General features: G+C 53.9%; 7 protein-coding genes across 7 annotated transcripts; 1 reads left to right on the forward strand and 6 right to left on the reverse strand.

Annotated features, from left to right (window-relative positions):
- Nucleotides 1-320: 320 nt before the first annotated feature.
- G647_06917 (uncharacterized protein) lies at nucleotides 321-3,554 on the reverse strand (the record flags this gene model as incomplete). The annotated part of the gene is made up of 1 exon (XM_008731235.1): nucleotides 321-3,554. One exon carries the CDS (start codon nucleotides 3,552-3,554, stop codon nucleotides 321-323), a length of 3,234 nt encoding a protein of 1,077 aa, XP_008729457.1.
- Nucleotides 3,555-4,520: 966 nt separating this feature from the next.
- G647_06918 (uncharacterized protein) lies at nucleotides 4,521-5,541 on the reverse strand (the record flags this gene model as incomplete). Its single annotated transcript, XM_008731236.1, has 2 exons — nucleotides 4,521-4,763; nucleotides 4,831-5,541. 2 exons carry the CDS (start codon nucleotides 5,539-5,541, stop codon nucleotides 4,521-4,523), a joined length of 954 nt encoding a protein of 317 aa, XP_008729458.1.
- Nucleotides 5,542-5,983: 442 nt separating this feature from the next.
- G647_06919 (uncharacterized protein) lies at nucleotides 5,984-7,661 on the reverse strand (the record flags this gene model as incomplete). The annotated part of the gene is made up of 2 exons (XM_008731237.1): nucleotides 5,984-7,542; nucleotides 7,613-7,661. 2 exons carry the CDS (start codon nucleotides 7,659-7,661, stop codon nucleotides 5,984-5,986), a joined length of 1,608 nt encoding a protein of 535 aa, XP_008729459.1.
- Nucleotides 7,662-8,519: 858 nt separating this feature from the next.
- On the reverse strand, nucleotides 8,520-9,752 carry G647_06920 (uncharacterized protein; the record flags this gene model as incomplete). The annotated part of the gene is made up of 1 exon (XM_008731238.1): nucleotides 8,520-9,752. One exon carries the CDS (start codon nucleotides 9,750-9,752, stop codon nucleotides 8,520-8,522), a length of 1,233 nt encoding a protein of 410 aa, XP_008729460.1.
- An 865-nt stretch (nucleotides 9,753-10,617) lies between these two features.
- On the reverse strand, nucleotides 10,618-12,169 carry G647_06921 (uncharacterized protein; the record flags this gene model as incomplete). The annotated part of the gene is made up of 3 exons (XM_008731239.1): nucleotides 10,618-11,923; nucleotides 11,970-12,110; nucleotides 12,156-12,169. 3 exons carry the CDS (start codon nucleotides 12,167-12,169, stop codon nucleotides 10,618-10,620), a joined length of 1,461 nt encoding a protein of 486 aa, XP_008729461.1.
- A 671-nt stretch (nucleotides 12,170-12,840) lies between these two features.
- On the reverse strand, nucleotides 12,841-14,169 carry G647_06922 (4-hydroxyphenylpyruvate dioxygenase; the record flags this gene model as incomplete). The annotated part of the gene is made up of 2 exons (XM_008731240.1): nucleotides 12,841-13,430; nucleotides 13,497-14,169. 2 exons carry the CDS (start codon nucleotides 14,167-14,169, stop codon nucleotides 12,841-12,843), a joined length of 1,263 nt encoding a protein of 420 aa, XP_008729462.1.
- Nucleotides 14,170-14,609: 440 nt separating this feature from the next.
- Nucleotides 14,610-15,320, forward strand: G647_06923 (uncharacterized protein; the record flags this gene model as incomplete). Its single annotated transcript, XM_008731241.1, has 1 exon — nucleotides 14,610-15,320. The coding sequence occupies one exon, from the start codon at nucleotides 14,610-14,612 to the stop codon at nucleotides 15,318-15,320; it is 711 nt and encodes a 236-aa protein (XP_008729463.1).
- Between the last annotated feature and the right edge of the window lie 365 nt (nucleotides 15,321-15,685).

Below are 15,685 nucleotides of genomic sequence, written 5' to 3' on the forward strand. Positions count from 1 at the left end.
GTGTTTGCAGTTGTGGTTCGGTGCATAATGCTCCCTTGCTCCAGAATAGCGACAGATTGACCGAGAAAGAGAACCGGAGGACCAGAACGGCGATCATCGAAACGAGTGCTCTTATGCCTTGAAGGTCCGAACACGAGAGAAAGAGTACTGTATGCAACTACCGTATCTACTGTAATTAGTTCTTCGTGCGTTCGTGTGGATATTCACTCGTTCTACTGGACGACAAATGTCATGCGGTAGTTAAACATCACCGATTAGTCCTATGGCATTTCAATCGCTTTTCTCATCGTGCATTCCATCTACTGCTGTGCTCAGAGCCGTCACGTCCTGCCTCGTCTGTTCATGTCCTGTGCTCGAGCAACGTGGCCCAGCTTGGTAAGCAGATCTAGGTTTCTGGCCTTCAGATTTCCGCCCAGAGGCACGTCTCGTTTCGTCGTCGCACCGGGGACAGGCGGCGCGGGCAGGTCATCCACAATGATGCTCCACTCGGCAACCGTGGCTCCATCGCCAAACATATTCCTCGCGGTCGCGGTCGCGTTGAAGAGACTCCCCCAAATGCGGAGCGTCGCATACCGGGCCGTGTACACTTCCCCCGCGGACTGTGGGATGGCGAATGTGGTGATGTTGTGTTGGACGGTTTCGATCGCATTGAGCTCAGTCACGTTGTACATGTCGGTGATGTTGACGCGCTGATTGTTCGCCACAACTTGCACGCCAGCACCCGTGGGAAGTGACGCAGCGGACGGGTTGCTGAGGGAGTCGTTGTGGAAGAGGACAGAGTAGTTGTACGGTGGCGCCTGGGCCCAGTTGAACTCGAAGCTCCGGACACGGTAGCCCTGTGGGAGAGTGACGGTGATGGAGCTCGTCCGGTTGGCGGACACGGGCTGCCATTTCGTCGAGGTTGCGCCGTCTACCGCCGCGATTGGGAATTGACCCGGGAGGAAGTCGTCGGGCGAGGACACGGGAAGACACTGCGCCACGTTATCCTGAGTCGTGGGAATACGTCCGATCTGTCGATTGGGGACAGTAATGCTTGAGTTGGGTAAGAGTTCGTGGGTCGAAAGTGGTGCAGAGCCGACAGGTCCCACAACAACAGGGATGGCAGCATTCGCAAAAGTGGCGTTCGGGAAGGCGCCCTCAGCCGGCGTGATAGAGTCGTTGCGGGTAAGGATGGTGTGCGTCTGGTTAGAAAATGCTTGGATTGGAATGCCGTACCAATGGAAAGTGCGATATCGGATCTGTGGGATCTGAGGAGGGAGGTTGGGATCAATGTGCAAGTTAAAGTCAGGGACAAGTCGAAATCCCAGATAGCCAAACAGCACGACTTGCAATGCGCCACCGTGACCGGTCAGGAATGGGAACGCCGGGTGGGTGCCGCCGTTCTCTTTCCAATTGTCGACCATTTGTTCCGAGAATTGGAACCATGGGCCTCGGACGTACGGGTGCGTGCCGTATTGCTCGTAGGTGTAGGCAGAACAGCCAGAGGGTGACATCTGATTCGCGATAACAGAGAAGATGGCGTATGTCATGGCAGGGCCATCGACGGATTGTTTTGCCGCATAGTAGTCCAAGTCGCTAAGCGAGTCGTTGGCCGTGTAGTTCTGGCCTGTGTAGGAGAGAGGGAAGGTATTCAGGATGATATCTGCCTGCTTTACAACACCTGTACCGTTCATGCCAACGAACTCCAAGGTGACACCGGAATCCGCGTCTTCACCGATGAACACGTTCTCAGCAATGTCGTCCCACGTGCTGTTAGGTGTTGAACTGAACTGAGAACGGAACTGGTTCGCACGGGTAAGATGGGTGGCAATCATGGCCATAGTGTAGCCGCCATTGTTAATGTGATTCGCATACTCGTCGGGATCGGTCATGTTGCGAAGCACCCAGTCATCTCCGTTTCTCTCGACGATCTGAGAGTACAAAGAGGCGACAGAGTCATAGATGGGCCACAAATCATTCTGGAAAGTGGCCGTGTCACCGGATGTGATCCAATAGTTCGTAAACTCTAGCCCAATATCACCATTGAGGTGATACTGGTAGTCCCAGCACGGCCCTGTCGCTGTGCAATTACCATATCTCCCGCTTGTCCAAGGGAAGATTGCCGCCACCGAGGTGAAATTGGTACCGTTCTTAGACGAGGTGAAAGCGGTGCCGATATTTCTCTGAGCTTGTTGGTAGCGCTGAACACGGTAATTGGCGATGCCCTTCGCGGCGGACGGGAAAGCAGCGACAAGGCCCGGCTGCATCCAGATCTCAGCATCCCAAAAGATCTGTCCAGCATATGCGTCAGAACCGAGACCTCCAACTGAGATGCTGTTGCTGTTGATTGAATCACCGGCGCTAACGGTGTTGTTGATCGCGTTCTCTGAAAGCGTATTCTGAAGCAGATAGAACGGGTTCGCCACTGCTGTGATGGCCGCGTCAAGGATGTACTCATCCTCGGGCAAGGTCCCGTTCTCTGGAAAGGAGAAGTCGTCAACAGACGAGGGCGGGAAGAGTCTGGCCCACTCCGCAATATGAGACTGCAACGACTCAGCATAGCCAGTGGATCGCGCCGCGAGTGCGGCATCTCTAGCTACTGATTGAGGTTGGAGGAACCCATCAGTTGAAGCGATACCAACGAATTTGGTGAATGTCGCAACCTGACCAGCTTGGAGCGTCACATCCAGCCCGGAAGCGATTGAAGAGCGGTTGTTTCCCACATATGGGCGTTCGAATGTACCTTGCTGGACAGAGCGAACTGTGGCGCCGGTGGTGTTCAGGCCAGCATAAACGTAGGCGGTCACATTGTGTACACCCTGAGGCTGGACAGAACTGTAAATGATGCCCGAGTCGACACCATTTGGCCCAGCAGTTGTCCGGACAGCGCAATCGCCGTTGATCACATTCGCGATCGTGATGTTAGTCGTTCTTGCCGCCGTGATATTCAATTGAACGAATGCCTGGTTGATGTTGAGTTTGTGAGCGAACATCTGGTAGGACACATTGAATGACCCATGGCCGCCCGCTGGGGTCCACGTGAAAGCCCAGTTCTTGAGACCCTGCTTCATATCTAGGCTCGATTGGAAGTTGCTGATGGTGCTGCTGTTGGTCGACGCCGCCAGATAGTTGTTACCGCCCAGGTCCGCCACGATGCCGGCCCAGTGAGGGATGCCGCTGATGGCAGTATCCCACCCATACTGGGACAGCCAGGGGAAATTGCTGCCATTGAGTGTTGGTTGAGAATCCCAGAATCCACCGACTGTCGCGAAGGTCTGGCGGCGGGTGGTGAGCGGCCAGCCACTGACGTTGTCGCCGTCGACTGAGGACTCGACCTCGAAGAAAGGGCCTAGCGAAGCTACACTGATGCCATGATATCCGTTTGCAACAGTAACACGAGATTGATAATGTCCTTGGTCAAGGACGGTCGTGGCGAGCACCCAGTTCGTGGCGTCCCAGGTCACACCGTTGAAGCGAGTCTGGTAAACTGTCGAGGCATTACCGGACTGAGCCGACGTGAAGGCGGCCGAGAGGAGAGTGAGAAGCAGGTAAGAGATGTACGTTCTGCCAGCCATCTGCTCACGTCAGTCTGATCCGTCCGCTCATGGAGTTGTGTCGTCCACGTACCGTGGCTCCCAAGGTCTCGCGCATCTGCTCGATCTTGCGTGTAACTGCACAAGCCAAGTACAAGTGAAGCTATCGTGAGTAAATCTATCTTCGGTCACACCTCGCAAGGCACGGCGCATAAAAATTCTTCGCTGTTAATGTCGGCCGTCCATATGCCAGCAAGACCAGCTTCGAAGATTTCGAGGAAGTCACAGAAAGCCTCTGTGCTACTGAGAATTTTGACGAGCAGGTCACTTCCAACTGTACCCGGTATATGAGCTGTACGAGGCTAACGCAAGGCACCTCGCGGAGCACCGGTACAGCTCCATATGACACGGAAAGTTACATCGTACCATTGAGTCCTGCTTGATTTGTATATCCTAGTAGTCACATTGTCATGATTTGGCCGCTCCTTCCACGGTCATAGGTCCATTCGCCGAGCTATCTGGTGGGCCGATACCACGTCCACAACGTCATCTGCTGGGGAGTTGAAGAGGGTGCGGAGGAAGGGTCGAAGACCATGCCGGAGCAGGTTGAATGGCGTCAAGCTGCTCGTCGACTTGCTAAACTGGGTTTCGCGGGTCTTTGGGTGCGACTGTGGGGAGCTGCGGGGGCGGGCGACAAGCTGCCCATTGCCGGGATGGCGTAGCTTGGGAGAGCGCCACCAATGTCATCTCCAGGCTTGGAAGGCTCGGATTCAAGCTTGGGGCTGTCGCTCGCGTGGCGAGGGGGGGGAAGATCTTGCGCACCGCGGAATGCACGGTACACCACCGGCTGATCAGAGGATGGACTTGCTCCCAACGACAATATGTAGTGCTCATCAGATGGAATCCTTCGGATTCGGCTGCCGAAGTTGCTGCAAGAGGTACGAGCCCTGCCGCCCGCGCTGGCTATAGTGCAGTGATGCCTACGTGTCGTTGCCGTGGCATGTCTAATCAACCGTCTTGGTCGTTGTCATCTTCGTTGGCGTGTGATCTGTGTCTGTTCTGTGCACCGCTTCGTCTCCGGCCGGTCCGATAGCTGTCAGATGCTGTAATGGCTCTCTCACCCACAAAGTGCTCTCCATCCCATCGAGTGGTGCAAAGAGGGCATCTTTCATTTCGCTGCACTCGGAAAAAATTGGTCTTGCAGATGTCGTGGATTCGACAGGCACACTCGCGGTTTGCGCATCTTTGACCCTGCGAGCAACAAACACCAGTTAGCCTCCAACATCTCAAATCGCGCATTGAGCATAGTTGGTCGTACCACTGTGATGATATCCTTGCAAGCATGGCAGAACTTGACCTTCTCTCTCTTGTTTCCGTCTTCATCCTCGTCGTTGTATGTGTCGACGAGCCAGCCCTTCAGCTCCATCAACGCGCGCGGACTGAGGCTGTAAAACCCAGCTCGGCTTTTATCCAGCCATCCCTCGTCCACCAGCTTCTGAAGTAGGGTCTCAACATCTTTCCCGTTGAGGACACCTGCGGTGGGTTGTGTTGCGTTCTCGTCTCCATCTCCTGTCTGCCGCCGATTCTGCGTCCGTCCAACCTGGATCGCATCAATGCCGCTGATGCACATGGCTTCTCTTCGGCCCTTGTTATTCTGCCCGTCAAACATGGCGTCCAGAAGGTTCTTGACGAACGCAATCTCGTCGGGCGTATACGTTGTGGCAAGCTGTGTGAGAGGGTCACTCGTGGTGTTGACCAAGGCGTAGACACGTTCGCGTGTTTGTTGGTGGAAAGTACTTCGGATTTCAAGGTCGAGAGGAGAAAGTCTGCGGTTCGCGTCTGCAATATAGTCATTCAAGTCCTCTACCGTGACATCCTGCGGCAGCATTTCGCGGCGTTCCTGGAAGGACGAACATGCTGCGATGATGGGTCTGGCCGTGTCCAAAGTGAGGACGCTTCGGGCGAGGAAGGCTTGTAGGAATGCGCGATTCGCATCAGTGTAGCCGGGACCTGCCCCGAATGCCTCCATCTGCACGACTAAGGATGAGGAGAGTAGAGAAGGAGATCCTAGCGTTGGCAACTCTTTCGTAGGTATGGAGGGGGAAGTTGACGCAGGGAAAAACCACTTTACGCGTGTCGTGACAACGCGTCGCCTCCAAGCATTGTTGGAGCAACGCAGCAAACCGCTTCTCCTGTCTGAACAATATTGACGTCTCCTCCACTTTGGGTCGTTCGAGGACGGGAAGAAAAGCATCAGATCGACTCCCAGAAAGCACGCTTACACTGTCACCACCGATTTGTGCTTGCCTGATCCTGCTTACAGGACCCAAAGGAACTTACCTCCACACCAGCATCGCACAGCTAAAGGGAGATATCACCCAACATACGTGTTCTTGTCCTCAACCGCGGTTCACTTTCTACGAGTCTTCAGGCTCTCAGAACGGCGATCTATCTCAAGTTAGGAATGTCTATCAATGTGCGTATCCGTTACTTGGCTTCGCCTTGTCCTGACCGGTCGAGCTTGAAGCCAACACCTCCTCGGTCGTCTTGACGATAATGTCAAAGGCGCTTCGGATATACTTCTCCTCTCCCAGCGGGTTTCCGCTCACGACTCGTATGAACGACTTTCCTGCCGAGCTGCTGCATGTAATGAAGATTTCGCCCCTCTCATTGATCAGGTCTCCAATCCGCTTCGTCACGTCGTTTGCGTCTTGTTCCTGCTGTTGCATTGCCGCCTGTTGAGGCACAAAGTCTGTGTCGGTCTTTGCTGTACTCGTCTGCGCGGGCAAGGCAGACGGCCTGACTCGAAAACACGTCAAGGCGAATCTTGGCTGCGTAACCAGTTCAAACAGATCACTTCTTCCACGGACTAGGTCAGCGAAGATTTCGCCTCTCTTGATGCTGTCCCTGATATGTGCTCTCATGCCCTCGAGCCCGTAACTTCTCACGACGAACCAGATCTTCAGCGCCCGGAACCGTCTTCCCAGCGGGATCTGCCAGTCCCGGTAATCCGTAACAATCCCACTGTCAGAGTGCTTGTTCGTGTAATAAGCCGCGGAGATGGACAGCGCCCTGGTGAGGTGGTTCCGATTCTGGACGAACAGACATGAGGCGTCGAAGTTAACGAGCAGCCACTTGTGCATGTTCATATTAAATGAGTCTGCCATGGCCATTAATGGTGAGTATTTCGAGGAAAATTCCGGGCAGACTAGTGCGGCGCCCGCGTAGGCTGCGTCGACGTGGACCCAGATATTCGGGTGGGCCTTGAGGATCGACGCCAAACCGGCAAAGTCGTCGACCGCACATGTTGACGTTGTCCCCAGGGTGAGAGTGATGTAGTAGGGCTCCAGGCCCTCAGCTTTACACTGTTCCAAGGCAGCCTCGAGATCCTCCGCTTGCAAGGACAACTCATTATCCAACTTCGTCGGGATGGAGCGATACTTCGTTCCCGCAATCAGTGCGCCCTTCTGCGTCGACGAGTGCGTCTGGTCCGTCGCCAAAGCAACCAACCGACTCCTCAATTGGTCAATCCGGTCCTCCCTCTCCTGAGAACCCGGCTTCAGTCCTTCTGCATCGCACTTACTGTGCAGATACCTCTCTCGCGCGGCCACCATACAAGTCACAATCGCTTCGGAGGCACTACCTTGGATTGTCCCGCCCCCGCCACTCGGACCGGTGCTCAGAAACTCCTTGGGCAGATCGAACGCCTGGGCCAACCAATCCATGACCACGGTCTCCAGTTCCGTACAAGCGGGGCTGCACAGCCAATTGAAGGCCGGCGCGGTGAATGCGGCCGAGTACATCTCACCCAGCATCGAGGGGTATGTCACCCCGGCAGGGAAGAAGGCCATGAAGTTGGGAGACTGCCAGTGTGTGATGCCGGGAATGATCTTCGACGCGATGTCGGGCTGGATCTCGGTCCATGGCTGGGGCTTCTCGGGCGCTGAAGTGGGCAGCTGAGGCGCCAGAAAGCCGGGTTTGATGCTGGGGAGGACGGGGTAGTTGGGTAGGTTTTGGTTATATGAAATTACTTTGTAAGAGGTCAGTTTCTTTCCGGTGTATGAAGTCAAGAGGCCGCAAGCATGAGGGATGCGACATACTCTCTTCTATGACCGCGTGAGCGGCCTTTCTAAATTGGTCGGCATCCATAATCTAAATATTTGGGCGTGCAGTAAAATTTCTGGAGAGATGAGAGTTTCGAAAGAGTGGTTTCTGATCGTGGAACTCCTCCCAGCAGGTATTTGTACTCGTAGGGACAACGGACCTTCAACGCCGTTTCGCTCGTTCCCCACGTCGTCTAGAAGACGGAAGAACAACGCCACAGATATGCACGCCCTTGTCATAGACTGAAGTTTCAGGTCAGATTATGGTGTTGGTAGCTGTGTGATGGCGGAATTGGGGCGCATGTCGGTAAAGAGATGGGAATGATTGGTGGAATTGCGGAGCCTTGCCACGACTTGCGGGTATGAAGGGGGAAGAGGACGGACACGTTAGGGGAATACCTTGCATGTGTTGACTCAGCGTACCTAGGTAGGCTGCTCTGGTTGCTGCAGCTACAACGTACAGTACCTAACTACTGCACGATGTTCCGCCGCAAGCTACGCCGTACTACTTGAGGTGTGACTTGATAGCGTTTTGTGCGCGGCCTCACTCAACGAGTACGCTTCCGACCGCTTCCGCCACTGCTTGGGTTGGCCTACGATGTGGCAGCACTGAGTGCCTCTGGTACGACACGGAACCCTGTAGCCCAATGTGTAAGAGATTCGCTGTTCTGGACTGGAGGACTCTCATAGATAAGATCGCCTGTCCTGCGAATCTGCATGGTATGCTGCGGTAACCAGTGCATATGTAAGCGGTTTGCGGACGCTGTCGGTCATGGTTTCGATCAGCTACATGTATGCACTTTGGTGTCACACTGCACATCCTGTAGTTCGGGATCCAGAATCACGGTGAGAAAACTGGTTGAAGCAGCACTTATAGCGGAAATGTTGGTAACAGATTATTTGCTCATGGCTCTTCAAACACAAAAACGCCCTTACCAGGTCTGAATCCACCTAGCGTGCCCTGTACAGCTGCCTTCAAGATATCGACTTCCGTTTTCCATCCCCATTTGCATTCCTGCACGGGTATGTCCTTGAAGCGGCCTTCCCTCGTGAGTCGCAGGACATCGTCCACGGTCTGCTTCTTCTGGTCGGGATGCCGATCGCTCCATTTGCTCACCCAGAAGCCATTGAAATTGATCTCCTTGAATATCAACAGCGATGCTGGTAACATGACGGGTTGCTTGCTCATCGCGCCGTACGTCACCATGGTTGCCCCAGGGCTCAAGAACTTCGCCAGTGCTGTAGCCGGCTTCCCACCCACGCAGTTCAACCCTACTCGGATGGGCTCGCGGCCACCGTTCGTCCACTCTTTGATCTGGTCTCTTATTTCTCGCCCTTGAAGCTCCTCTTCCGTGATGACCTTGGTTGCGCCTATATCGTAGAGCTCCTGGCGAAGCTTCTGTTCTTCCTCCTTATTCTCCCGACCTCGAATGACATTGATGCTTTTGAAGCCCCATTCCTTGCCGAGCTGTATCGCAGCTCTCCCGACTCCACTGTTGGCTCCGTTCTGGATGAACCATTCGTCCCCGCGAAAGCTCCATTTCGCGGAATCAAGGAGCATGCGGTAAGCCGTACATGGGTTAACCGACACAGTACCGACTTGTAGCGGCGTCAAGCCCTCCTTGTTGTCGATCTTTATAAGCTTGCTCTCGTCGATAGCCATGTGCGTCCGCCATGTGCCCATTCCTGTGCTCTTCATAATGACCCAGTCTCCCTTACTTAGGCTTTTCACTCCAGAGCCCACACTTATCACTTCCGCGGCACCCTCATTTCCTGCTACCGCAGAGGGCTCTGATGTTCCCAGAGCGGTATTCATTTCTGGCTTCGCGGGATAAACTCCTTGGATCTGGTTTACGTCGGCAGGGTTAATGGGCGCGACGAGCATGCGGAGGACGACGTTGGTTCCAGACGCCGGTGATATCGAGTGGCCGTGGAGTGACAGGACGTCTTGCGGCTCTCCATACTTGGAGTAGACAAGCGCCTTCGACTGAGTGTAGCCATAACTGCTGATCCTGCGTCTCTGGTAGCTGGGGACCTTGAAAGACTGCTCGCAGTTGTGGCATATAAGCCTGCCTGGTGAAAATACGCTTCGTGAGGCGACTTTAACGGATCCCTGGACACTGCGAGGCACGGCCATGGTATATCTTTGAAAGTAATGAGTAAAACACAGGGTTCACACGAGCGTTCGAATCGTACAAGCTGGTTGCGAGCAGCATGCAATGATGCAAAGCTGCCTTCTCCGCATGTCGGAAATCATATCCGTTATCGCATCTACGTAACATGCTCAGGTTGGGGCAGGCCATGAATGGCATCGAGATCGGCTGAACGGACGTCTGCAATATCGCAAATCCTGACGGGTTGCAGACTCTCGTCGTTGTTCCAGTATTGCAACATACAACACCATCGACGACGAGATAGAAGTCATCACACTTTGCTAAGTTCCAAATATTCGATGGTGAGACTGGGTGAGGGGGAAGTGAGGACAGTGGTTCTGAAGCCTGAGGAATGGATTGATTGACTATGACTTCTCTCTGACTACTCAGGACCGCTCGAATCTGGGAGCACAATGCAGTTCAAGTGAAGCTGGCGTGGATAACGTGCTGCATCATCGCCTCAAAGGTGACCGCCAATCCATGTCTCGCTCGGGATGCTTAGATCAGACAGCCCATGTATGTTGGAAAAGTCCGTCATATCGAACTCGAACGTACTGTCATCCCAAAAGCTGGTGTCAAGGGCCTCTTGCCCCCGAGCTCGCAGCCGTTCTGATGCCAGTGGCGCTGGAGGGACGTCCGGATTCACGGGTGAGAGGAACTGAGTATTCACGTTCAGCTCTACGTTGTCAGATGACTCGCCGCCATCAATGCTCGGAGATGAAGATACAGCGTAGTCGAGTAGATCCCACAACAACGCGATCTCAACCTTTGGTGGCTGATTGGAACCCCTCTCGACATGCGCCGCCGCGAATTGTCCCAGCCGGCTGAGCTTCAGACTCTGTGAAGCTATTAGGCCCTGATACTACAAGACCGGATGTGACTTACAGTGTGCTGAAGATGAGGATGGCTGGTCGCCATTCTCTCAACAAAACGTCGAAGTATACTGAAATTGCTGGCCGATTTGGCTGCCAATGCTTCGTCCTTGGAGAATTGGAGCAGGAACTCAGCGGTCGCGATCATTGATGCTAGATGCCCAATAAAAGGGTCGTAGATTTTGAAGTCTCGCTCTTCGCACGAACTCAGGATCAAAACGACCCAGGCGGAGTGCAGAGCTGCTTGGTCGCTGGCGTGTTGCAGGAATGAAGGGGAGCGAAGCCTCCTCTGACCCCGAATCCTGGCAATATGGAGAAAAGGGTGATTCAGAGTGCAGTGCGTGGCGTGGTAGATGCACTGTGTGAACACCCATGACGCCCAGTAATGCCGATGTCTTTCCAGCTCGGAGATATCTCTTTCACGAAACCTCGCATTCTTGAACCGATGGACTTCGGGCAGGACTGTTTCAAACCGGGACATTTCGGCCTTGATTTGCTGGTACATCGAGTTCGCTGTCCACGCATCTTCAAGAACGCCCTGACTGATCGTCTTTAGATACGACATCAGGCGGCCCCATATCGACAACAATTGAAGGGCATAGGAGTTGATGCCGGCGTCCTTTTGCTCTGCGGCTTGAGGCTCTTCGAGGTCGTTCGGTGAGGTCAGCCCTAAATACTCTGGTCTTCTTGCGGACGGCGGCATTTCGGGAACAGCATCATCGGTCGATATGGCCGGTACACTCCGGAAACTGCTGCCATGCATGCGATCAAGAATGAAGAGGCTCCAGTAACACCTAGAATGGTCAGCGGTTACGACCGCGCCCTTGGCTGTGGAGCTCATAAGGCCAGAACAGACAGCGAGCCGAGCGGCAACGCCGACAGTCATCCAGGCTCTTTTCATGTTTCCATCTATTGGTAGAATTCCCGTTAGCTCGAACATGCAATGAGACCAAATGTAGGACGCACCCTCAATCTCATTGAGGCAGAGCAGACAGAAAGCCTGCAGGACATCCACGTCACCAATCGCTTCTGCAGCCCGGGCATACAACGCCTTGGACGCAGATGTCTTGTAAAACTCCACGGCATTCGACCGACCACTTCTGAAGAAATCGTCGTCGGAATATCTCACAGTCAATGCAAGAAAGCTTCTAAGCAGGCTTTTCGGGAACTTCTGCACGCGATACGATAACGTTTGGATATCGAAAAGGGGCAGGGGCTGGTCTGCGATCTGATCAACGTAGAGCTTGACCAGCGACTGAAGCACCTCTGGCGGAGGGTCTGGACTATAAGCAGTCAGATCGGGTGTCCCAGGGTCAGGAGGTAGTCAACCTTAGCATGGGATCGAAGACGGCGACGCCTCCCCGTACAACACGGTCCTCATCAAGCTGATTCGCGGTGCTGCTCGGCGTTGGAGTGGACGGCGCTGGGAGCCTGGCCGAGGGCTCCCCGGATTGTAGCTGGACAAGCGTGCTATTCTATCAGCAACGTAGACCCTCAGAAACGGCTCAGACGTACTTCACGGCCTCCATGATCTGATCCACCCGTGCCTCCAACATTTGGACCCGATGCCCAGCCGCAAAACGGCCATCGTCCTGCTCGAGTCATAAGCCTAGTGGCCTCGAGACGTTTTCAGGAATGTTTTACATGAGAATGACCATTTTGTGTAACCTTTTCTACTCGAAATCCAGGCGTGAGGCTTGTCCGCGTGTAGCTGCATTGTTGATTGAGCCGGGTGCAGAAGCCGCAGCTTGGTCGTTCTCCCGGACACCTCACCTTCTTCCTTCTGCACGGGTCGCAGGCTTGCCTAACACGAGTCTGCGCCGGACTGCTGTCAGTCATGCCATTCCCTTGCTATTCCCAACACAAGAAGTGACAGTGCCTATTGGTATGGACTGTGGTACAGAATCTGGGAACGCGCGGACACGGAGAAACAACGACGGTCCCGGGCAGGTGGGGCTGAAAGCTGCGGCACGGAGAAACTATCTTCCCCTCTGGCACGGCCTGCCTCGGTCTTGAGCCGGTGATTCAGTGGCTTCCGAATCTTTTCCTTCATTCCTTTTATTGTCACTACAAATCGCTACAAGGACAGATGCGGACTGCAGTCAGAGCTACCAATACAAGCGCCTTTGATTCACTCTCATGCGTGAACATGTACGAAAGTAATGCCGACGCAGCCCGCCGCGCATCTTCTCACCCATGATCACAGAGTGCCCCGCAACATCTGCTCCCTCTCAATCGCTTCGAAAAGCGCCCTGAAATTACCTGCGCCGAACCCTGAGAAGTTGTTCCGTTGAATGATCTCGATGAACACAGTCGGTCGATCCATCAGATGTTTAGTGAAGAGCTGCAACAAATACCCGCCCTCGTCAAAGTCAATCAAGATTCCGAGCTCTTTCAGGGCAGCAAAGTCCTCGTTCAGTTTCATGCCAGCGTGCGCGAGCCGCTTTGACATGGCCTCATAGTAAGTGTCCGGCACGCTAATGAACTCGATTCCCCTCTCTTTCAGGTTCGTGACGGTTGTGATGATGTCGTCTGTCCTCAGAGCAATGTGCTGAACACCGGCGCCATTGTAGAAGTCGACGTACTCTTCAATTTGCGATTTACGAATACCCTTCGCCGGCTCATTGATGGGCATCTTGATCTTCTCATCAGGGCTTGCCATCACTACCGACCTCAGCGCGGAATAGTCGGTACAAATATCCTTGTCATCGACTGACCAGAACCTGTGGAAGCCCAATGTCCTTTCATAGTACTCGCAGGCTGCTTCCATCTCGTCCCAGTCCTGGTTGCCTGCCAACTGTCAGCCGAATCGTTCATCTCATCGCGAGAAGCTCGACTTTTCGGTGTCCCACTCACCGACACAATGATCAATCGCGAGTAAATCAACTCGAGGGAGGTACTTGGCTGTCTTTTCGATCTCTGTCACAGCTCGGTAACCGGGCAGAAATACCCCCGAGTATCCACTCCGCTCAACCAGGGTATGGATGGTATCGCCATATGTCTTGATGGAACCAAGCTTGGCTGTGCCGTAACTGTCGTGTACTGTTTTGGGGGGTTCGATTGGGTCTGCGCCTTTTTCGACCGCAGCATCGTACACTGCGGCAACATTATCCACCTCAAACGCAACATCGCGCACAGCGTCTCCGTGGGCTCTCAAGTGGTTGTGAATCACTCTCAGGTGTGCCCTGTCATCATCGCTGAGCCAGGCGGCTTTCGCGTCTGGCGCATGCAATGGTGAGGTAAGCACGAAGGTGACATCCCCGTTTCGAATAACGTGAGAAGCAGTCACCCTAGAACCTGTCTCTAACCCACGATACGCGATCCTCTCGAAGCTCATTCGAGAGACATAAAACGCTGCCGCCTGTTTGGCGTTTCCAACCCACCAAGCAACGTGGTCATATCCTCGATAACTTGCTATGGTCTTGGAATTCTTTGGCAATGTTCCTATTATGGGAGCAGTTCCGTGTGATAACTTCTTCGTCAGTCCGTGAACTGAAACAGAAGTCGGCTCCAAAGCAATGGGGGCCATCTTGTGGTGTCGCTTTAGTGGTGAGGGTATGAAGAACAGACCGATACGGCTTTTGGCTCCCAGAGAATGTTGGAGAACACCGAACAAGAGAGGATAACATACAGGCTTATGACTCGGATCAATGCCAACGGCTGTTTGAATGAACGGCGGACATCCTTATCATGGCATATTGAACTCCTCTTGTTTTGTGGGCACGGAATGGCATCCGGGTCCGGCCATTGACTCTACCGCAAGTAAGCGCCTGCAGAACGAACAAAGAATTCGGCTTTGAACACGGACCATGGAGCTCGGAAGGCACTCGGCTCCTGCACATTTCGCGATTCGGTCTGTGAATATTTCATGCAGCTTTTGCGACTGACCAGGTCTTCATATTCAGTCTTTGGCAGCAAGTCATCCAAACACCCGACACATCCTACCAGTCCAAACCTCCACGAGTAACGATGGCACGTGGATTAACCAAGAACGACTCCAGTGTTTTGGCGGCTCTGTTCGACCCAGAATCATCGTTAACTAGCACTGTCGAAATCGACAACAATATTCCAACCTCTTCGCCAAGCAGACTGAAGCCGCTCCAGGAACAAGAACTTTTTGCCCTCAACTCAATAAACCACGACCAACCTCAACCGAACGAGATCGAACTTGCAGTATCGAGATTGACAGCCATCATCGAAAGCGACGGCTCCTACGCATCAGCATGGAACAATAGAGCACAAGCGCGCCGGATGCTCATAGCCGACGAAAAGCTGTCTGAAAACCCAGCGAGCGTAGCCGAGATCTTTGAAGACCTTGCGCAAGCTATCTTATTGACGACCCCGACGCAAGCAAATACGGCCCTCTCTACGATGGATGCGAGAACCCTCGCATCAGCACATACCCACCGAGGATATCTGTTGCTCCTGGCAAGTAAGTCCGAGGAGAACCGGAAAATGCTAGCGAACGTGCGGGGCCTAGATGAACTATCAAAACAGGACCTTGAGGAAGCCGCGAGTCGAGAACTTGCAAAGGGGGGACGATATGGCAACGAGACGGCCCGCCAGCTCGCGGTCAAGACGAATCCATACGCCAAGCTCTGCGGATCCATCGTCAGGGAGGCCATAACGAAGGAGATTTCGGACTTTCACCACACACAGATCCACCCGGCAGGGTATTAGCATGCAGGACGCAGGGGGCAGTTCCAATTTCTCCTTGTTAACCTTCTCCAGCTAATATGTGTTGAGAGGAAGGCCGAAAGGCGGGTAGAAGTATCCGGCCAAGCCATTATGTGGGATAGGTGACATAGACTTCTTTGCACGGCGACGATACTCTTTTCCCTTTTGCTCCGTTCTTCTCCGACAACGAACGTTATAGAGCCCGGGGATCGTGACACCCGTCCCTTGAGACCTGGGAGTTATGGCCTAGGATAACGTCAGATGGGGCAAAACTGGAACCCGGAACGCGGACCGTGTCCTCGCCGTCCAGGCTGGGCTGATGTTCACATAACCGAAATCCGCGCTTATTTCGGCTTTCTTAACCGGAG

Source organism: Cladophialophora carrionii (assembly GCF_000365165.1).
Source record: "Cladophialophora carrionii CBS 160.54 unplaced genomic scaffold supercont1.5, whole genome shotgun sequence".
NCBI lineage: Eukaryota > Fungi > Ascomycota > Eurotiomycetes > Chaetothyriales > Herpotrichiellaceae > Cladophialophora > Cladophialophora carrionii.